The sequence below is a fragment of the Lithobates pipiens genome, unplaced genomic scaffold, assembly GCF_037356315.1.
Source record: "Lithobates pipiens isolate NorthernLeopardFrog02 unplaced genomic scaffold, aLitPip1_a1.2 Scaffold_28, whole genome shotgun sequence".
NCBI classification, from domain to species: Eukaryota; Metazoa; Chordata; class Amphibia; order Anura; family Ranidae; genus Lithobates; species Lithobates pipiens.
The window spans coordinates 67355147-67378573 of NW_027507789.1; the positions used below are offsets into that span (position 1 = coordinate 67355147).

A 23427-nucleotide genomic window follows, 5' to 3' on the forward strand; every position below is an offset into this window, starting at 1 on the left:
CACCGAATGGCTGAAGAAAAACAAAATGAAGACTTTGGAGTGGCCTAGCCAAAGTCCTGACCTGAATCCTATTGAGATGTTGTGGTATGACCTTAAAAAGGCCGTTCATGCTCGAAAACCCTCTAATGTAACTGAATTAGGACAATTCTGCAAAGATGAGTGGGCCAAAATTCCTCCAGGACGCTGTAAAAGCCTCATTGCATGTTATCGCAAACGCTTGGTTGCAGTTGTTGCTGCTAAGGGTGGCCCAACCAGTTATTAGGTTTAGGGGGCAATCACTTTTTCACACAGGGCCATGATGGTTTGGATTTTTTTTCACCTTTAATAATAAACACCTTAATTTACAAATTGCATTTTGTGTTTATTTGTGTTGTCCTTGACTATTGTTTAAATTGGTTTGATGTTCCGAAACACTTAAGTGTGACAAACATGCAAAGGAACAGGAAATGAGGAAGGGGGCAAACACTTTTTCACACCACTGTATGTCCCTTTTTCATACACAGGAAGACCTCAGCCAGGACGAGGCTCTGGAATGTGTCAACAAGGAGGAGGCAGAGGTAAGTGTCAGCCAGGAGGTGGCAGGGCCCTGTAGCCTCACCCAGTCCCTGTTGCCTCCCCTCTGCCTTACAACAAAAAGGCCCAGGAAGGGGATTAACGTGGAGGAGGTAGCACTGGGCCTCATTAAAAAGCCCCCCCAGATGCCGAAGAGGCGTATGGCTGTTATGTAGCTGCTAAATTGCAGCAAATGGAGAAGGGCCAACTCCTCAGGTGTGAGAAATGTATTTTTAAAGCCATTCAGAAGGGGTTGAGTGGCCATATAAGTGATAACATGCACTTATTTGTGCTCGTCCATCCTCCTCCTCCTGCCACAAGTCCACCTCCAAAGCCATAGCCTCCAAGGAAGGCTGCAGGGAAGCATGGAGGGAAGGCTGCAGGGAAGAGAAGAAAGTGATGGCTTGGGTTCAGTCTGGTCTGACAGAAGATGCAGGCTGTTGTAGTACCACAGCCTGGGGATATACATGCCATCTGCTACTGTTCCTGATCTCTGGGAGTCCTAGACCAGATTGTGCTCCCCATTAGATGGACTTCTCAAGCTAACAATTTATTTTTTCCAAATAGTTACTGTGTGCCGTGGGGTAGAAAGGCTTTGCAAACTCCAGCAGTTTCTACGGCATTGCCTTTCTCTTTATTATGTTATGAGCCAGAATAAATGGTGATTTTTTTTATCTGAAAATACTTAGCTATGTGTTTTTCTTCAAAAAGGACAGTTTGTGAGTAGGTAGGTACATTTCAAAAATACAAGGTCAAATTAACAAGGGACACCAACACCAACCTCGAGTTTAAAAAAAATACAAGATAATAAAGGTATTGTGGTAACTTGACACACAAAACTAGAAATAATATTATGGAGATCACTAGAAAAAAATAAAAATAATGTGCAGATCTTGCTAAAAAAAACAAAAAAACAAAAAACAAAAACACATTATTATGGAGATGTGACGATTTTGTTTTTTGATATTATTCATGAGATCACAAGAAATAATAAAGAAAGAAGTTTGTGAGAACTTTGTGTGAATATGAGCAGCAAAACAACTTCATAATTCTAGCATTCTAAAGAAGAGAATGCGCGGCTTTAAACTATTTAAAAAATTTCAGCGTGACGAACGTGCCATCTCCATTACGAACGATAGTTTTACCAGACCAAGCGCTTCCATCTCGTACTTGAATCTGAGCATGCGTGAGTTTTTGCGCGTCGGAATTGCATACACACGAATGGATTTTCGGATAGGAACTTTTTCCAAACAAAAAAAATTGAGAACATGCTCTCAATCTTTTGCTGGCCGAAATTCCGCCAGCAAAAGTCCAATGGAGCATACACACGATCACATTTTCCCTCCAAAAGCTCTCATCGGACTTTTGCTGGCAGAATTTCCGATCGTGTGTACGGGGCATAAGAGTAGCAATCTGACTCTGTGATTATGATCAAGCCTATGGTATGTGGATATCTCTGTTGGAGACCCATCATTGGAGCCCCGCAACTAAGGAGAAGTAACCATGTTGCCTGATTCAGCGGCTGGATCATTTGCTGATTATTAGGCCCCTTTCACACTGGGGCGGTGCGGCTGTCGGCGGTAAAACACCGCTATTTTTAGCAGCCCTTTACCGTCGATTTAGCGGCGCTCTGCGGGCGCAAGCGGGGTGGTTTTAACCACCGCTAGCGGGCGAAAAAGGGTTAAAACCGTCCGCAAACTTTGCCGCTTTGCCGGCGGTATTCCCGCGCTGTCCCATTGATTTCAATGGGTAGGAGCGGTGAATGCACCGCTCCAAAGATGCGGCTAGCAGGACTTTTTTCAACGTCCTGCCAGCGCACCGCTCCAGTGTGAAAGCCCTCTGGCTTTCACACTGGAGTGAAAGGGGTCGGTTTTTTTCAGGCGCTATTTTTAGCGATGTAACGCCTGAAAACCGCCCCAGTGTGAAAGGGGCCTTAGAGATGTGCGATTTAAGTGAAGCCCTCTATGATCAACTCTGGTAAGGGGATTTGATATAAGCGCGGTGGTGTGTGGCTTCACACGTTGAAGTTGGTGCGAGGGTTCTGTCTTTTATCCACCATTCATCTTCCTGGGTTTTAACCACTCATTTTTCTAACGCTGCATATGAACTATATACCATTCCTATTGCAATCAACAATATTTATGCTGGCTGCTGTTTTTTGCCTTTTATTATGTGAAACTGTTTTATTATGGTTTAACATTACAATTTGTGAGTGCGGATGTTTTCTACATTTCATTTTTAGCAACCTGACTACCACTGTAATGGGGGGATTCATCACACTTACCCCCCAATGTAAAGGGGGGTTTCATTCTGACCACCAATGTAAGGGTGGTAAGGGTTCAAAATAATACACATATTAGTGGATCTAAAGTCTAAACATTTTTTACCTTAAAGTAGAATTCCAGGCTAAACCTAACTAATATTAAAAAAGTCCCCTCCCCCCTCCTAACACCTACACTAAAGCAGGCCATAGATTATGCAATTTTTTCATGCAACAACAGTCAGTGTCGATGGGGAAATCCATCCCAGGAGAACAGCGATTACTGCTCGTGGCTATAGCCACTGGCAATAATCAAGTGCTAAGAATTCAAACATGCTTCTTTTACCCAAATAAATAGATAAATACTAAAGTGCTGATATGATACAAACTCTGGATAAATAACTTAAAAAAGATATCTAAAATGATTACAGCTGCAACCAATAATAAAGTTCTCTCACACTATAAACAAAGTGATAAATGTGAACAATTGGTGCGCTACTATCAACCTTAATTAAATGCACAGTTCTCCTTGAAATAAATAAGTGCTGTTCTCCTTTAACTAGATAAATGTGAAAGAAATAAAATAAATATATATATGCAATGCGTGAATTGCAATCCTGCATACATAAACAAATAATCACAAATCAAATGTGTTTGTTACAATGTGTTGCATGGAATATGGACACTTCTTCAGAAACAAAGAAAAAGATACTCAGCTTCCAATCTCTGCAGAAAAAGTCCACATCTACATGCCGATTAGTTTGCTTCGATTGGTGGAAACAATAATGGTAAGAAACGCACACCCCCTTCAGGTGTCCTATTCACTCAGGAATCTTATCTCGCTCTCCTTGCGTCACAGGTCACATGACTTTCTCAAGGGAATCAACTTGATTCCATAGAAAGTCACGTGACCTGCGACGCAACGCGTCGGTAGGAGGAGCCAGTGACATCACCCCAGTGTTCAGAACGACACAGAGGTGAAGTGAGGAGGAGCAAGGCTATGAGCCTACGAGCCTGACTGCTAACACACGCTGGGTTGAAGCTGGGTATATGTGAGTGTGTCTTGTGAGCTTACATACACAGTTTGGTGCAGATAGTGTTGCGCGATGAGCCTTTTGTTTCTTTCTGCTTTTTTGAGATCGGCATTTTATGGCATTAGTTCCAACTATTAGATACTGAGGAGAGAGAGAGTTAAGATTCCTGAGGAGTAAATAGGACACTTGAAGGGGGTGTGCGTTTCTTACCATTATTGTTATTACCGATCTTGCCAGGAAGCCAACACTGCACACGGCTAATCCCATGCAGCGAGACATTTTACGGTTTGCAGCTGCACAGATCGGGAAAGGTCTCCCTGCCTCTGAAGAGCGGTGTGTAGTATCGGCTTCCTGGTGGGATCCGGCACGTGGGTTGGGACTAAGATCCCGAACTTGGCCGAGCTCATCTCTACTCCTAAACAGTGCAAGTTTAGGAGATATTAACTGTGCCTACAGGTAAGCCGTCTTACGTAAAAACAAAAAGGATTTACTGACTGGTCTGTCAGAATTAGCGACTCATCAGATTAGGTTGTGGAAGTGAGGGTCCATCAGCTGTGCATACGTTCCACCACTACCAGGTTTTCTCATCTGATAGAACACCTGTAGTCAGAAGAAGGCAGAGTGGACATCTTGCTACACCCAGCTACGTCTCTTGAATTTCAGAGTCATTTTAGCAATAAAGCAGGCAGGTCTAAATAAGTAAATATAATATATTGACATCTGTGATGCGGTTTTTGTGTTATTTTTTGATAGAAGCTGGATGCCAGCAGTAGGAAGGTGGCGGAGGTTGTTGGTACACCACGCTAAACCTTTAGGTTTTCAAAATGAAACATTCAAAAGTATCACAGCTGTCAATATACTATATTTATTTATATCCGCTCATTTTATTGCTAAAATTACTCTTAAATTCAAGATGTAGCTGGGTGTAGTAAGATGTCCGCTGCATTCTGACTGCAGGTGTTCTGTCAGATTAGCAACCCTGGTAGCGTTGGAACGCATGCGCAGCTGATGGAACGTCACTTCCGTTACCTAATCTGATGGGTCACCAATTCTGATGGAACACCCCTTTGACTGAATATCAGTTTTGTGATTATGAGAAAAAAGAAGCCGAAAGGCTAACGCTGTGCTAGAAATATAAAAAAAATTAAAAAATAAAAAGATTTGTGTGCTATATATGAAATATAGTGAATAGACTAAGCTGGCAGCACCAAAAAGTCCAATACAAGAAGTAAAAATAGAGATATAAATATACAAAACAAGTGCAGCGCTAATAAAATAACAGTATGGTAAATTTTCAAGTGAAAAAATATATAAAAAGAAAACTAAAGCAGTCCCAGTGAAAATGTCAGTACATGAATAAAGAATAAAACAAACATCCATCCATGTGAGATATCGGTGGCAGATTGCAAAGATTGAAATTGTGAAAGATCCTTCAAAGAATGTGCATCCAACTCCACAGCCAAGTGAGTAAGTAGCCTGCTTACCAGCTATCCGTGACTACTAAAACAGTAAATATCAGACTCAGAGATCAAATTTTGTTTTGTTTTTTTGAATTTAAAAAACAAAACAACGTCTTCCTTCAAAAAAAAAAAAAATTCATTTTAAGAAAGTTTTTTTTTTTTTATCGTTAGTGGGGTCAAATCGACGTTCATTTTCAATCACAGTGACGGGAAAATTTGGAAATAGAAAACTTTTTCAGACAGTGTATGTGGTTTTCGTTCAGAAATTACATTCATTTTAACCACTGCCCAACCGGCGCACGCCGATGTATGTCGGCAGAATGGCACGGACAGGCAAATGGGCGTACAGGTACGTCCCTTTAAATTTGCTGCCGTGCCATCGCGTGCGCGCCGGTCAGGACCTCCGCGAGTCCGAGCGCGGGTCCTGCAGACTCGATCGCCGTGGGCATACCCGTGATCGTCTCACAGGGAGGAAGAATGGAGAGATGCTAAAGTAAACAAGCATCTCCCTGTTCTGCCTAGCAACAGAGAAGACACTGATCTCTGCTCCCTGTGATTGGAGCAGAGATCAGTGATGTGTAAAACACAGCCACGCCCCCCACAGTTAGCAACACGCCCCCTAGGACACACTTAACTCCTACACTGCCACCTAGTGGTTAACCCCCTTCACTGCCAGTGTCATTTACACAGGAATCAGTGCATTTTCATAGCACTGATTGCTGTATGAATTACAATGGTCCCAAAAATGTGTCAAAAAATGTCCAATGTGTCTGCCATAATGTCGCAGTCACAATAAAAAAAAAAAAATATCGCTAATCGCCGCCATTACTAGTAAAAAAAAAAAATAATAATAAAAATGCCATAAAAACTATCCCCTATTTTATAAACGCTATAACTTTTGCGCAAACCAATCAATAATCGCTGATTGCGATTTTTTTTAATCAAAAATATGTAGAAGAATACGAATTGGACTAAACTGAGGGAAAAAAATGTTTTGTTTTTTTATACATTTTTGGGGGATATTTATTATAGCAAAAAGTAAAATGCGTTTTTTTTCAAAATTTACGCATTTTTTTGTTTATAGCGCAAAAAATAAAAACCGCAGAGGTGATCAAATACCACCAAAAGAAAGCTCTATTTGTGGGGAAAAAAAAGGAAGTTTTGTTTGGGAGCCACGTCGCACGACCACACAATTGTCAGTCAAAGCGCCGCAGTGCCGAATCGCAAAAAGTGGTCTGGCGTTTGGCCAGCAAAATGGTCCGGGGCTTATGTGGTTAAAAATAGAATGTTAAAAAACAAGTTAAAATTTCAAGCATTCATTCAACAAATGTAAAAAGATTTTTTGTCTGAATATTCTCATTTGAAAATTGATCCGTGTGGCCAGCATATGACTCGGTACACACCTATGCAGTTTGCTTTTGATCTGTTTCTGCAGTGCGTTTTGATTTTTGCGCACGTGATTTTGTGGCGATTTGAGTTTTTGCATTTTTATTCCCAATATTTTTTTGGGCAGTTTAAAAAACACAAATTGCTGCAAAAATGCATTAAATACTTTTCTGCAGCTTCTCCATTTAAGTACATTGAACCAAAAAAAGCACTTGACCCTTTCCAATTACACAGTGGCTGAAAAAAGCAGAGATGTGAACGTGTCCCATAAGAAACCATGTAAATGAACTGTAGTGCTTTTCTACAAAAAGCACAAAAAAACGCATAGGTGTGAACCAGGTCTAAGACATTTAGTAACATAATGGGGTTAAAAAAATAAATAAAAATTAGCCCTTTTATAGAATAGTATAGTATATAAAAAAAAAAAAAAGCAGATAATCACTACTGTAAGAGGTTCATTTTTTTTACTGTAGAACTGTGAAAGTAATATTTACACTAGTGATTATTATATATTTTTTTTACTCTATTATGTTACTGGCTGATTAGTCGATTATGTAAATAGTAAACTATTCATTTCATAATCGATTAGTTGTTTCAGCCCTACTTATTATATTAAATTGATTTTTTATAAAAGTACTACACCAAGGAAGCATTTTCTTTTATTTTTTTGGAGTGGCATCGTCCTAGCTGTGGTTCCAGACATCTTTAACCACTTGCTGCCCGCTATATACACTGCCTTGCGAAAGTATTCGGCCCCCTTGAACTTTTCAACCTTTTGCCACATTTCAGGCTTCAAACATAAAGATATAAAAATTTTATTTTTTGGGAAGAATCACCAACAAGTGGGACACAATTGTGAAGTGGAACGAAATCTATTGGATTTTTGAAACTTTTTTAACTAATAAAAAAATGAAAAGTGGGGCGTGCAAAATTATTCGGCCCCCTTGCGTTAATACTTTGTAGAGCCACCTTTTGCTGCGATTACAGCTGCAAGTCGCTTGGGGTATGTCTCTATCAGATTTGCACATCGAGAGACTGAAATTCTTGCCCATTCTTCCTTGCAAAACAGCTCAAGCTCAGTGAGGTTGGATGGAGAGCGTTTGTGAACAGCAGCTTTCAGCTCTTTCCACAGATTCTCGATTGGATTCAGGTCTGGACTTTGACTTGGCCATTCTAACACCTGGATACATTTATTTGTGAACCATTCCTTTGTAGATTTTGCTGTATGTTTGGGATCATTGTCTTGTTGGAAGATAAATCTCCGTCCCAGTTTCAGGTCTTTTGCAGACTCCAACATTTTTTCATCCAGAATGGTCCTGTATTTGGCTGCAACCATCTTCCCTGTCCCTGCTGAAGAAAAGCAGGCCCAAACCATGATGCTGCCACCACCATGTTTGACAGTGGGGATGGTGTGTTGAGGGTGATGAACTGTGTTGCTTTTACGCCAAACATATTGTTTTGCATTGTGGGCAAAAAGTTCGATTTTGGTTTCATCTGACCAGAGCACCTTCTTCCACGTTTGGTGTGTCTCCCAGGTGGCTTGTGGCAAACTTTAGACAAGACCTTTTATGGATATCTTTGAGAAATGGCTTTCTTCTTGCCACTCTTCCGTAAAGGCCAGATTTGTGCAGTGTACGACTGATTGTTGTCCTATGGACAGACTCTTCCCACCTCAGCTGTAGTTCTCTGCAGTTCATCCAGAGTGATCATGGGCCTCTTGGCTGCATCTCTGATCAGTCTTCTCCTTGTCTGAGCTGAAAGTTTAGAGGGACGGCCAGGTCTTGGTAGATTTGCAGTGGTCTGATACTCCTTCCATTTCAAAATGATCGCTTGCACAGTGCTCCTTGGGATGTTTAAAGCTTGGGAAATCTTTTTGTATCCAAATCCGGCTTTAAACTTCTCCACAACAGTATTACGGACCTGCCTGGTGTGTTCCTTGGTCTTCATGATGCTCTCTGCGCTTTCAACAGAACCCTGAGACTATCACAGAGCAGGTGCATTTATACAGACTTGATTACACACAGGTGGATTCTATTTATCACCATCAGTCATTTAGGACAACATTGGATCTTTCAGAGATCCTCGCTGAACTTCTGGAGTGAGTTTGCTGCACTGAAAGTAAAGGGGCAGAATAATTTTGCACGCACCACTTTTCAGTTTTTTATTTGCTAAAAAAGTTTAAAATATACAATAGATTTCGTTCCACTTCACAATTGTGTCCCACTTGTTGGTGATTCTTCACAAAAAATTTAAATGTTATATCTTTATGTTTGAAGCCTGAAATGTGGCAAAAGGTTGAAAAGTTCAAGGGGGCCGACTACTTTCGCAAGGCACTGTAGCAGAATGACGGCGGCAAAGTGGTTTCAATATCCTGACCGGACGTCATATGATATGGTCAGGATATTAAGCCACTGCGTGTCCCCAGTCCTCAGTCTGACACACCACAACTACGATCTGGGTAAAGAGTCTGACGGAGACTCATTACCATGTGATCAGCCGTGTCCAATCACGGCTGATCACAGTGTAAATAGGGAGAGCCGTTCGGCTTTTCCTCACTCGCGTCTGTCAGACGCGAGTAGAGGAGAGCCGATTGGCTGCTCATCTGACAGGGGGGTCTGTGCTGATCGATTATCAGCGCAGCCCCCCCCCCACCCTTGAGGATGCCCACACTGGACAACCAGGGATGCCACCAGACCACCAGGGATGCCAGTCAGTACCCACAATGGTTGCCAATCAGTGCCCACAATGGGCATCACTGATTGGCATGCATTGTTTGGCACTGATTGGCATCCATGCGTACAATACTTTACACTACAATGCCACTTATCAGTGCTGCCTATCCATGCCAATCCGTGCCACCTATCAGTGCCTGTGTCGCATATCAGTGCCGCCTATCAGTGCCCATCACTGCAGCCCATCAGTGCCCATCAGTGAAGGACAAAACGTACTTATTTACAAAGTTTTGTAACTGAAACAAAAAAAAAATTTTTTCAACATTTTAGGTCTTTTTTTATTTGTTTAGCAGAAAATAAAAATCCCAGAGGTGATCAAATAGCACCAAAAGAAAGATCTATTTGTGGGAACAAAATGATAAAAGGTACCAGTTACTTACCAGTAACTGTCTTTCTGGGAAATCTTCCAGGACGGCACACCTGAGAGGTGAGAGGCTCCTCCCTACAGGAAACACAATCAATCGACAACTGTTTTAAGTCCCCACCCTTCCCCTTGATCCTCAGTTTGTAGAGAAGTAACTCCTGAACCAGGTTCACAAGGGAAATCATTCCTCATAGGTACTCACCTTCTAGTGTTCTAGAATTTTCCCTCCTCCAACGGGCGTGAAGTAGGCCTGCCGTCCTGGAAGATTTCCCAGAAAGACAGTTACCGGTAAGTAACTGGTACCTTTCTCAAGTCATCTTCCAGGACAGCACACCTGAGAGGATAAACAAGTACCTCAGGCCTACCTTAGGGTGGGGCCACTGCAAGACCCTCTTGGCGAACCTTGGTTCTGCAGTGAGCTTTACCTCCATTCCATACGCTCATATGCTTGATGAAGGCATCTTAGCTGGATCATGCGGCTGATCTGCAGGTCTGCTCCACAGATGTCCCTGCCTTTTCCGCTTCGGATGCAGTATCTAGGTGAAATGGGCTCTTAAAAATGGAATCAGAAAACATGTTAATCTTGTAGGTTAGCAATGTTGCCTATCTCACACATCTAACAACCATGTGCCTGTAGGTGCTACTTAGAACCACTTAGAACCACTAAAAAGATAAATAAGAGACCTGTGTAAGACAAGGACACTACATTAATCAATAAGAGGGCCTGTCTTAACACTACCCTGTTGAGGGAAATAAAACTGCAAAAAAGGGGGGGCCCCCCCCGACAGACAATTTTTTTTTTTTTTTTTTTTTGTTCCTTTTTATCTTTATGTCAGCAAAAGACTAAAGGGAAGCCTACTTAAGGGAAATAGATTAACAGAAGCTTGAACCCTGGGTTTAAGGCATGCCCAATCTATGTCCTTACTTACGCCTGAGGGCCTACTTCAGGAGATTAAAGTCCCTAGCAGGAGTAGTCTACCCATATTGCTACGTCTAGTTTTGCTAAAAGGGCGAAATGAAGGCCATGCACCGAGCCGAAACCTATTCGATCGGGTATACATCTTTATACTTCATCCTCAGGCCCTAATACTCCTCTGAACAGAACTCTCCAAGTTTTTACTAAACAGGGCGATTCATTATCCCCTTTCTCCAGTGTCCCATAACCCTACAGGGCTTCAACCCTAGGAAATGGTTCTGGCATCCCTGAATGTAAGGGGTTGAGGTTTTCTGACATGTGGCATCTGCAGCCCGAACTCCTGGCCCCTCCATGGAAAAGAAGGCTGAAATACAAAAAGGTGATACATGTATTATTAATATCACAAATAAAATGATCATAGATTGTGGGCACGGCACAATAGATTTAGACAGAAAGGACACAAGCATAGACAACAATGTTGTGTGCCTAAGTGTGACTAGCTAAACCAATATATCAAATATGGGAAGAGACCCAAATCTGAACCTCAGTGTAGACAAACAGTCCTCACAGTCTGGTTTTCTGATGTGCTGCCAAGACGTAAAAACATTAAGGGTCCTTTCACACGGGGCGGATCAGTTCTGATCCGCCCCGTGGATATCCGTTTGCTCAGCGGGGATCACTCCGCCGATCCCCGCTGAGCAGGGAGATGACAGCTCCGTCTCTGCACACTGCGCAGGGACGGACCTGTCACAGCGCCGCTCTCCCCTATGGGAGATCGGATGACGACGGACCGCAGTGCCCGTCGTCACCCGATCCGATCCGCAGACGGATTGAAAAATTGCTTTTTCCTCCGTTACACTTTTTCGGATCGGAGCGGGTCGGATGTCAGCGGACATGTCACCGCTGACATCCGACGCTCCATAGAGCTCTATGGAGCACCCGTTCAGGTCCGCCTGAAAAACTGACAGGCGGGCCTGAACGGGACCTCAGTGTGAAAGAGGCCTAAGACTCAAGCAAACCCTAAATGCTGCGTATTTCTGAAGTGCAGCTAGCTAGGTCATAACTGATATATAAATACAGAAAGGACAGGAACCCCCTTTACTGTTGTGTTTTACTGATGTACAGCAAAACAAGGCTATAAATATAAAGACAGACCCAAACTCCTATGTTGTGTATTTCTGACAAACCACCAAATACAGTTATAAGATTAATATGAACACCAACTCCCGTGTTGTGCATTTCTGCTATGCCACAGGGTAAAATATGGAACACAAGACAATCCTTTCTGTCATGCACTTCTGTAGTGTAGTTCAGATAGAACCAACACTGAGAAAGGACACAAGCAACCTGTAGCATTGTGTTTTTCTGAAACAGAAAGCACCAACAAGCTTCAATCTTGAGTATTTCTGCTGTGCAACAACATAAAAGCAGACACTGAGGAAAAAGACAGACAGCCTTTACAGCTGCAATCTTTCTGGTCTGCTGCAAAATAAAACAATAACGCCATGATGAGTATTCCTGCTGTGTAGCAAAACCTCAACCAGAAGAGACAGATAAGTTTAGGGTTCCCACACCCGTGCGACCCAACCTGCGACTTGGGACTGCAAGACGCATGAGAAGTCATATACTATGGCTTCCAATGGGTACCATTTGTGTCTGTGCGACACCAGCAGTCCCTGATTCCTGGATCCACAGACCTCAAGATTACACAGGTCGCAGGGAAAAAAAAAATTGCAATTTTCAGGTCGAACAAGTAAGGGGTCCCCAATGCTGTGACCCCCTGGAGGATTGCAGCCAACAAACCCCTGCTGTGTATCCCTAAGATGCAGAAAGGTAGATCAATGAGAAACACTGCTCACTGCTGTGCCTGATATACAAACGATAAGGCAGTAAATATAGGACATACAGGACACAAACATTCAATCTTTGTGTATGTCTGATGTGTAGCAATATACCAATACTGAGCAGAGATGCCACCATCCTCAATGTGTCTCAGCTGAGCAGCAAAAACAAAATCAGAAAAAGACAAGCAATCTTCACTGCTGTGTCCTTTCTGATATGCAGCCAATAAGGCAGTATATGCAAGACATAAAGGACAGACAACCTTCAATCTTGTATATGTCTGATGTGCAACAGTATAACAATTCTGAATAGAGATAGCACATCCATATTGAAGCGATTTGGCTTTGCGACTCAACATGTCAAATCGCATGGCTAAAATCAGCACAACACCACTTTGTGGTGCTACACGGATTACCAAAGGCAGTATATGTACTACACCTGGCAGGGGTTCAATTTGTATTTCTGCTATGTAGCCCAACAAATTCGAACCATCAATTTTCACTACTGCCTTTCTGATAAGGCAGTAATACAGGACACAAAACCTCACAGACCTTAATGCTGTATATATCTGATGTGCAACAATAAAACACTATGAATAGAGATAGCACATCCATATTGAAATGATTTGTCATGCGACTCAACATGTCAAATCGCATGTTTAAACTCGGCAGCCATTGCCGTTAATAGCACTGTCTGAATCAGCACAACGCCATGCAAATCAGGACCATCAGACTTCACTGCTGCCTTTCTGATAAGTAACCAACAAGGCAGTAAAACAGGACACAAAGCCCCACAGACAGACCTCAATCTTGTGTATGTCAGATGTGCAGCAATATAACCATTATGAGCAGAGATGTCACCAGTCAATGATGTGCATTTCTGCTGTGCAGCACAAAACCAGAAAGTACAGACCACCTTCACTGTTGTTGTATTTTTCTGATCTGTAGCCAAACAAAGCAGTACCTTTAGTATATAAAGGACAGCAAACACGCTTCAGTGCAGTACATTTCTGATGTACACCAATATAGCCCTTATAAGCAGAGATGTCACAAATCTCAATGTGTATTTCTGCTGTGCCACAAAAACATCCCAGCAAGGACAAACTTTCACTACTGATCTACTGGTGTGCAGCCAATGAGGAGTCATGGTCTATCCCTTTATGAAATAACCAACAGGCAATTTATTTCATAGGCATAGCCTGGGCTGTAGATACTAAACCTCACCACCAGTGAAGGAACAAATCCTAAAATGGTTGGACACCCTACTATTAGTGGTTGTTGTCCTACCTTACCTCCATAGACTGAGCAAATGCTAGCCAGCTCAAACCCAGGTGGTGCTGATTAGCAACTAAAGTCTCAATGAGCCCAGCCCTAGAGACCAATTTAAGACAGCCTCTAGAAGAGGTGGTTACCAATTTAGCCTGGGGGAGTAAATAGCTATTTGCAGGCTTCAAACAAGCAATTATGTAGCTCTTGCATAGGTTTGCACAGAAAATCCTCAATTAAAAGGATGTAGGAAGCGATCTATGGTGAATCGCCTTTAGATCTGCCACTGAGTGGATTGTAGCCCAAACCAATAAAAAAAAGCTTCTTCTTACCTCCTACACTATAATATAACCACAGTGTAAAGGTGGAGTGGGAGGTTGGAGCTTATGAAAGTTAACTATAGCAAGCAACCCCCAAAAGGAGGATCTGTCACAAGGGAACCCCTACTGTGCCACACAGTAGCTTGGTCTCTGCCCATCCTTGAATGTTAGGTCAGCTTTTAAACATCGTGAAGCAACTTCAGATTCCTAGCAGCTGGGTTAATAGGGCCGGTAACCTAGTGCACCTGCTGACCAGGGGAGCTTCTGAATCCACCAACCACTGCCCAATTAATAACTTGTTCTGTGGTATACCTGGCCTGTAAGTAACTTTGTATCTACCAGGTCCCCTCTGTATGCTATATTCATCCCTACTAATGTACCACAACTAGGCATGTAGGGAGAGGCTGGCAACCTACTGCTGCGATAACCACAGTGTCTCTGCTGTAAGAGGGAGCTGTGGCTGGTGGTTTTAGCAGTGGCGTCTGCGCTATTTGTATCCCGACCCCAGGTTCTGCACTGCGCCAGTCAGTATATACACGGGGAAGGGGGAGCAATGGCCTACCTTCCTCTTTCTCATCTGAGGTGGTTTAGGCACACTCGTTCCTCTGCACCACCTGTCCACCATACAGCTTCTCTGATGTAAGAGGGGCTGCAGCTGGTGTTTTTAGCAGAAGCTTAAGGGCTATTTGAATCCAGACCCCAGGTGAGATCTCAAATGCCCAGAAACTCTCTGGCTGGAATTGGGGATTTTGCAGCTAAATTCCCATGGCAAAAGGAAAGTACTCATCGTTGTCGTCTTCCTCTTTTTGCCGCAGCCAGCGGGCTTGCTTTTCCATCCTTATGGTCCACACGCAAGGAGGATAGCCGCCAAAGTGCTCCCCCCCCCCCCCCCAACTGCTGTCCCCATAGGGAGGTGCCAGGTTAGGCTGTGTCCTGCACTGTACCAATCAGTCTATATACATGGGGGGGGGGGGGGGGGCAATGTCTTCCATTCCTCATTCCCATCTGAGGTGGTTAAGGCAGACATCCACCGTAGTAAACTGGTGCCTCCTCGCTCTAGAGAAAGGAGGATGTGGGCGCCTGCTCCTACTGACTCTCAGCCTTCCCTCCTGGGTAAGAACGCCGCCGCTATTTTCCCGAAGTTTGAAAATGACGCGGGTGCTTGTTGCCACGCCTTCTCCGGCAGCCCACGCGAGCTACCGGGGACCCAGGAGTCGGGGACATGATCCCCCTGGAAAGAATCGATGGTCAGCACCCCCGTCTGAACAGCCACCTGTACAGGTAAGGAGGGGAGACAGGATAATGGCCCCTGAAGTTCTGGGTACACCACTGTACCCAGGGTCCTTCAGCTCTCAGGGGGGCTCTTCCAATTTCTGCTGCCCCCCCTGAGGAAAAGATAGGGGAACCCCCCAGGAAGGACGAGAATATCCTACCAGACCCAGAGGCTTCCCAAGCTTGTGGTCCGGCTCCCAGGGGGAGACCACCAGCCCCAGGCTTCGGGTCATTTGGAAAAAACAAACAAACAGTTTCGCTGTGTAGGGAGAAACACAATCAAAAACTGAGGATCAAGGGGAAGGGTGGGGACTTAAAACAGCTGTCGATTGATTGTGTTTCCTGTAGGGAGGAGCCTCTCACCTCTCAGGTGTGCCGTCCTGGAAGATGACTTGAGAAAATTTTGTTTGGGTATAGCGTAGCATGACCGCTCAAAATTAGTCTATTTACAAGTACCCTGTATTGAAGTGGTTAAGGGTCTTGGGGAGAATGATTTCCTTGTGCTGGGTGAGACTACTGTTTGAGTAGTCATGGATAGCTGGTAAGCAGGCTACCTACTCACTTGGCTGTGGAGTTGGATGCACATTCTTTGAAGGATCTTTCACGATTTCATTCTTTTCAATCTGCCACCGATATCTCACATGGATGGGTGTTTGTTTTATTCTTTATTCATTTTCACTGAAATTTTCACTGGTACTGCTTTAGTTTTCTTTTTATATATTTTTCACTTGAAAATTTAGCATACTGCTATTTTATTAGCGCTGCACTTGCTTTGTGTATTTTTAGTTTTGCAATGATGCTAGACCTGATGCTGCTGTCCTCAGATCTGTAAAGGATATGGACTCTCCTGCCTCCAATGTGTGTGAAGGGACAGGACATATAGGATGGTGAATAAACATGACAGCTATGGAACTCACATCTTCATGATAAGTCTACAAGGACAGCTCTCACACCCAGCCTGGTCACCCCAGTTATTCCTACACCAGGGGTAGGGTTGCTACTTGTCCAGGGTTCACCCGGACAGTTCAGGTTTTGAAACATGCATCCGGGTTTCAGTCCACCTGAAACCTGGACCCATTATTCAGACCTAATCTCATTATGATTCCCCCTCCCTCTGCGCCTTTGGCCGCTCACAGCCCACAGCTCACCCCCCCTCCATCTGCACTTTCAGGTTACATTCTACCCCCCTTCTCACATGGCTGCTCCCGAGCCTACCCTGCTCCTCTTCCATCCTTTGGTCCACCTTCACTGTAACACAACATAACTGAGTTTCATTCACATTACATGATCTTACTCCCACTAGCAATGCTGCATCTCACTTCAGAACTGCCACTCTCCCATTTATTTAGCCTCTTCCTTCCCCTCACCACCGACTATGGTCCTCCTCTGATCATTGCCTCCTTGCTCACCTCCATCCGCCTCTCTCTCCTTATAGGGCAAACTCCCTTCTCTCTGCAAGTCTCATTCCATTGCCTTGCCCCTCCATCCTTGTCTGTACCTCCCCAACCAGTGGTGGAACTACCACCATAGCGACCCATGCGGTTAAGGGGTTAAGCTGCCAGCTGGGAGTCTTGGTGGGTGGGCTGGCCAATTAGCAGGTGGTGGAGCAGAGAGATGACATCTCTCACTGCCCAGTGCCCGCCCTGCATCCTGCCAGCTCCGTCCTCACTCACTGTGCAGGCAGACTCAGACCGGGACAAAGGAAGTGACAATCCGCATTCCCCGCCTTAGCAGGAAAGTGACAATCCGCAACTTGTGGCAGGTGATGTGGCAAGTGGACAATTTGCAACTTGTGGCAAGTGACAAGCCGCAACTTGTGGGAGGTGACGTGGCAAGTGGACAATCCGCAATGGGTGGCAGGTGATGTGGCAAGTGGACAATCCGCAACTTGTGGCAAGTGACAATCCGCAATGTGTGGCAATGTGTGGCAGGCGACGTGGCAAGTGGACAATCCACAATGTGTGGCAGGTGATAGTGGACAATTTTCAACGTGTGGTAGGTGATAGTGGACAATTTTCAACGTGTGGCAGGTGACGTATTAAGTGACAATCCGCAACTTGTGGCAGGTGACGTGGCAAGTGTCAATCCGCAACTTGTGGCAGGTGACGTGGCAAGTGTCAATCAGCAACTTGTGGCAGGTGACGTGGCAAGTGTCAATCAGCAACTTGTGGCAGGTGACGTGGCAAGTGTCAATCAGCAACTTGTGGCAAGTGACGTGACAAGTGACATTCCGCAACTTGTGGCACGTGACGTGACAAGTGGACAATCCGCAACGTGTGACAGGTGACGTGGCAAGTGACAATCCGCAATGTGTGGCAAGTGACAATCTCCATCTGGTGGCAGGCGGAGGTGGCAAGTGACACACTCGGGACTCCCACTGATTCTGCATTATGGTGAGTTGAACTATTTCATTTTCTCTAACAATGTAATAGAAATGATGTGTTTCAATCATTCTGACATCATAACAACCATGGTGCTGTGATGATTGAGGCGCTAACATCAGCCATTGCCACCCAAAAAACTTATTTTCTGGCAGTGACCCCTCCCGAGACTAGACTCTGGATGCGCCCCTGGGTGAGGGAGGGGGCCCATACAACATTTTGCTATGGTGCCCTGTGATTTCTAGTTATGCCCCTGTCCCCAACCTACCACCTATCTATACTGCACCCCCTCTTTCTATCCCCGGTCACACCCCCTCCCCCCCCCATCCTTCCACACTATTACTCTCCTTGGTGCACCCAAAGGTGTCCCAGGCCTTTTACTAATCCCATAGTGTATGTATGTATGCTACAAAAAAAAAAAAAAAACATTGCTGTGCGCCGCTGCAGTATTCGGGTTTGACTTGTAGAAACGGTGGCAACCCTAAGGGAGACATCTGAGCTCAGCATATCCTTCCCACCCATGGCACTATTATTACGGGCAAATTCTGTCAAGGTTTGGGATACTTCAACATGACTGACTCCCAAGCACACTCACTCACGTGTTTCTGTTGTCCCAGACAGCCGCCATCTTCTTGTAGACCACTGCTTACCTGACCGGAGCCCCGCCTTCAGCTGTCCACACAGTGCAAGGATTTGCAGCGCTCTGCCTTACTCTCGTCATGTGACAGAAGGGGCGGGGACGAGCGTGTGACATGTCTTCCAGGGCAAAGGCCGTCAGTGACAGTTGCAGAGGTGACAGTGGAGAGATGAACCCAGACCTGAGCAGAGAGAGGGGCGCCGCCTCCTTCAACCCGGAGACCATCACTAACATCCTGGATGGGACTCCGGAGAGGACCCGGAGGAGGAGGGAGATCGGTATGGAAAGTCTGTTCGAGGGGTATAGTGTAATGCTGTATACAGGCTGCATGGAGGAGGAATACACACGTGTGTATATATATATTATATATATATATATATATATATATATATATATATATATATATATATATATATATATATATATAGAGAGAGAGAGAGGAGAGAGAGGAGAGAGAGGAGAGAGAGGGAGAGAGAGTAATGTAATACTGTATACAGGCTGCATGAAGGAGGAGTACGTGTGTGTGTGTGTGTGTGTATTGGGGGAGAGAACCTCATACACAGGTGTAATACTGTATACAGGCTGCATGGAGGAGGAATACACTTGTGTGTGTGTGTGTGTGTGTGTGTGTGTATAGGGGGGGAGAGAACTTCATACACAGGTGTAATACTGTATACAGGCTGCATGGACGAGGAATGTGTGTGTGTGTGTATATATATATATATATATATATATATATATATATATATATATATATATATATATATATATATATATATATATATATGTATAGGAGGAGGGGGTGAGAACCTCATACACAGGTGTAATATTGTGTACAGGCTGCATGGAGGAGGAAAACGCGTGTATGTATGTATAGGAGTGGGGAGAGGACCTTTATACACAGGTCTAATGCTGTATATATCAAAAAAATAAAGCTACACCCGAAGGGAGTAAAGCTTCCAATATGGGCAGCTAAGGGGTTAATTGGATAGAAATAAGGCTTTTTGGAAGGTAAAAAAACTAGTGTCTTGAATAATATCAATTAAAAAGGAACATGGAGTCCTTATGTAGCACATAATGTATCAAGAACATCCCTGCACCATGCCAATTAAAAAAAAACAAATCACAGAAATACATGTCCGGACTGAAGAGACTAAGTGAGCTGCAGATGTCAAGGGAATAGATAGGGAGATAAACTCCATAAATCAAATTCAGCACTTCAACCTGAAGCACCCAAAAACTAAGTGTGAGGATTGGTGCGCATGAGGGAGGTGAAGGAAAAAGAACCTAAAGAACCTCTAGTAAAGCATTTTCAGAAAGTGCATGGAGGAAGCTGCGAGGGGATGAAAATCAAGGGTAATTTCAAAGTCCTCTTTAAAAAAAAATAATAAAAAAAAAATAAAAAAAGAGAAAGAAAAATGGTGGATTTACAAACTTAGAGCTTTGATACCGCTAGGTTTAAATACCAAATTCCATTTTCAGCTAAATTCTACCTTGCTAGTAAACTATGAACCTTGCTAGAAGGCATGAATTGGGATAAAATATTAGGAACAAAGAACACGGCGGAGAGATGTGTTTGCTTTAAGAGCATATTAAATGTGGGCATTCGCCAGTGCATCCCATTGGGTAATACATTTTAAAAGGGGACGAACAGAAGTCCTGGATGGCTTAACTCCAATGTAAAAATGCATATAAAAGGAGAAGGCCTTCAAAAAATACAAGGTTTTGAAATGTAAGGGTGCAATTAGGGTGGCTAAGCTAGAACAGGAAAGACACAAAGCAGAGGAGAGGGAAAAAAAAAAACACCACATACTTAATTTCTTGGGATTTTTTTTTGAAGAGGACAGACCAAAGTTGGGGAGATGGCGAAGGTGTTGAATGAATTCTTCTCCTCAGTCTTGACGAAGGAAACGGGGGGGGGGGGGGTGCTTCAGTAGCCAAAACTGCATTGTTTATCCTCATGACACATCATAGGAAGCATCTCCATGGTTAACAGAGGACAGAATTAGAATTTATACTTGGGGAAACTTTTAACATTTGACCAGGTGGCTTACACTCGAGGGTACTTGGGGAAATCAGTCAAGTAATTGCCCAACCATTGTTCCTAATTTTTACTGACAGTCTACTGACTGGAATGATACCAACTGATTGGAGAAAAGCCAATGTAGCACCAATATTTAAAAAGGGCCCAAAATACATCCCCGGGAATTACAGACCAGTTAGCCTAACATCAATAGTATGCAAGCTCTTGGAGGGGATGATAAGGGACTAGATACAAGATTTTAGTAATGCCAACGTTATTAGCAGTAATCCACCTGGATTCATGAAGAACCGTTCTTGCCAAACCAATCTACTAACCTTCTATGAAGAGGTGAGTTGTCATCTAGATAAAGGAAGGCCCGTAGATGTGGTGTATCTGGATTTTGCAAAAGCATTTGACACAGTTCCTCAAAAATGTTTACTGTACAAAATAAGGACCGTTGGCATGGACCATAGGGTGAGTACATGGATTGAAAACTGGCTACAAGGACAAGTTCAGAGGGTAGTGATAAATGGGGAGTACTCGGAATGGTCAGGGGTAGGTAATGGGGTCCCACAGGGTTCTGTGCTTGAACCAATCCTATCTATTTTGTTCATAAACAACCTGGAGGATGGGGTAAACAGTTCAGTCTCTGTATTTGCGGACGATACTAAGCTAAGAAGGGATATAAGTTCTCCGCAGGGTGTGGAAACCTTGCAAAAATTATCTGAACAAATTAATGGGGTGGGTGACTACATGGCAAATGAGGTTCAATGTAGAAAAATGTAAAATCATGCATTTGGGTGGCAAAAATATGAATACAATCTATGCATTTTGGATTTTTTTATATTTTTTTGAATTCACTCCAATCAGTCAGATAGTATAAGCCATATATGAACTTTCAGCAATATATATTTATTGATTACAATTTTTAAACTTGCATACTACTGCTTCAGCCCCAACTAGTATGGTCAGTTGCACGACTCTTGGCTTTCCCATAGACCTTTGATTTTTTTTTTTTCCTTTTGGAAGAACTACACTTCTTATGGGATCTTTTGAGTGACTTTTGGCATGCTGCAATTACAGTATGTGCCCTGTGACTTACTATCTGTGATTTTCATGTTAAATACCCTTCACTTATGGTGCACCATATATGATGGCAGCCAATTTGCCTCATGGTTAGCCCCAGGGTTTTTTTGAAGCTGTAGGTGCCAGTGCTGAATTTGATTTATGGAGTTCATCTCCCAATCTATTTCCTTTGTGGTTTCGCACGGACATCTGCAGCTCACCTAGTCTCTTTAGTCCGGACATGTAGTTCTGTGATTTTTTTTTATTTGGTTTGGTTCAGGCATGTTCTTGGTTCATTGTGTGCTAGATAAGGACTCCATGTTCATTTTTAATTGATATTATTCAATAAACCATAGCTTTTTTTTTACTTTCCAAAAAGCCTAATTTCTTTCTAATTACCCCTTGGCTGCCCATATTGGAAGCATTGCTCCCTTCAGATGCCGCTTTACTTTTTTGATATGCCTTGTTTGGTTAGAGGACAGAACACCAATGGTGACTGAGACATTGGATTGGTATCTATTTATTACTATATAACTTTTTTGTTTCTAGTAATACTGTATATAGGCTGCATGGAGGAGGAACCTCATACACATGCGTAATACTGTACACCGTCTGCATGGAATAGGAATACAGCTGTATGCATAGGGGGAGGGAACCTCATACACAGGTCTAATACTGTACACAGTCTGCATGGAACTGACACTGCCAACCCCTCCTTCTGGAAATACTAGTTACCTGGCTGTCATGTAGCTTCAACGCTCTGACTATTTTTTCAGATGCAGATCAGTTCTGACTTCATGACCTACACACTTGCTTTGGGTCAAGGATTCAGAAACTAGTACAAAGGTGTGAGCTCTGGTGTGTTCAGACACGTGCCCAAACCCGTGTAAGCCATACCGCCATGAAGCTGTCACTGCAGACAGCCAATCATAGGCAATGGAGGGATTCCTTAACCTGCAGACACAGGTATACGAGGGGCATGCATGTGTGCGGCTGCAGAGTGGGGAAGGGTGGGATAGCTCCGGTGGGTTCAGACTCGTGCCAGAACACATGAACTCCATCCCTGCTAGTGAAGCCACAGAGAATGAGCAGCCAGTCCGCTAGCATTTTTTTAAAAGGTAGTCGGCAATGGCGGCCTTCCTTCTATTAGTACAGTCTAAGGGTATGTGTATGTTTTAGTTAAAACTTAATTCCAGGTATGGATATTTTTACATAGTTGCATTGGTCTAGCTGGGACCAACTATTCACATACCTCAGATGTTATAGCTGAACTCCAGGCACAAAAATTATATCTTATTAGCCACTAAGGATATAAATCCATTCTGTATGGACTAACTGATTTTACAAATCCAGGGGTGACGTTGTAAAAATAGCAGTGACATCATCACTGCTCTACATAGCTTGTGCATAGAGCAGAACTGTGGGGGGGGGGGGAGCCAGAATGTTGCATCCACTATAGGCTGTCTGCAGAAAATGATAGGAGAGGGCGGAGATAAGACTAGTCGCCCTGCACAAGAAGGGGGCACAGCCTTGACTGGTCTTTTATACAGGACTTGCCTGCACAGAGGAAGAGTTTCACACTGGATACTGCACAAAGCAGGCCAAGATTTGAGGAAGAATACACGTGCCTCTTGTATTTGGATAATGTTTGCTTATTCCGGAGTTTAGCTTTAAATATCAGCTTTAAACCTTGTCACGTGGGGACCAATGACTTTGCTCCCAGACAGTATGATACATGACTTCATTAAAAAACCTGGCATACAGAAGTTGCAGTTGCTGACTTCACCTTCCTAAAATGCTAGCTGCCTGACTGTCATACTGATCTAGTGCCATCACTACTCAGTTGCTGACACCGAACAAGCTATCAGGTCCAGAGTAGTGGCTCCACTTGCTGCATGCTTGTTTCTGGTCTGCAATA

At 43.6% G+C, this 23427-nt stretch overlaps 2 protein-coding genes across 6 annotated transcripts in view; one reads left to right on the plus strand and one right to left on the minus strand.

Annotated features, from left to right (window-relative positions):
• The window catches only part of TEN1 (TEN1 subunit of CST complex), a 72471-nt gene extending 53976 nt beyond the window's left edge, over nt 1-18495 (minus strand). Inside the window, exon 1 of one of the 4 annotated variants that reach the window (XM_077459361.1) lies at nt 18384-18495. Coding sequence is in view for 1 of the 4 variants with exons in the window: in XM_077459364.1 (XP_077315490.1) it covers nt 18384-18412 (29 nt within the window). In the remaining 3 variants the exon portion in view is untranslated. Of the gene's footprint in view, nt 1-18379 lie in introns of all 4 variants that reach the window. The other 3 variants (XM_077459364.1, XM_077459363.1, XM_077459362.1) reach the window with 3 other exon arrangements.
• Nucleotides 18496-18525: 30 nt separating this feature from the next.
• Nucleotides 18526-23427, plus strand: part of ACOX1 (acyl-CoA oxidase 1) — an 82829-nt gene continuing 77927 nt past the window's right edge. For both annotated transcript variants that reach the window (XM_077459360.1, XM_077459359.1), the window contains exon 1: nt 18526-18699. In XM_077459360.1, coding sequence (XP_077315486.1) covers nt 18537-18699 — 163 coding nt within the window. In that variant the 5' untranslated portion in view covers nt 18526-18536. The remainder of the gene's footprint in view (nt 18700-23427) is intronic.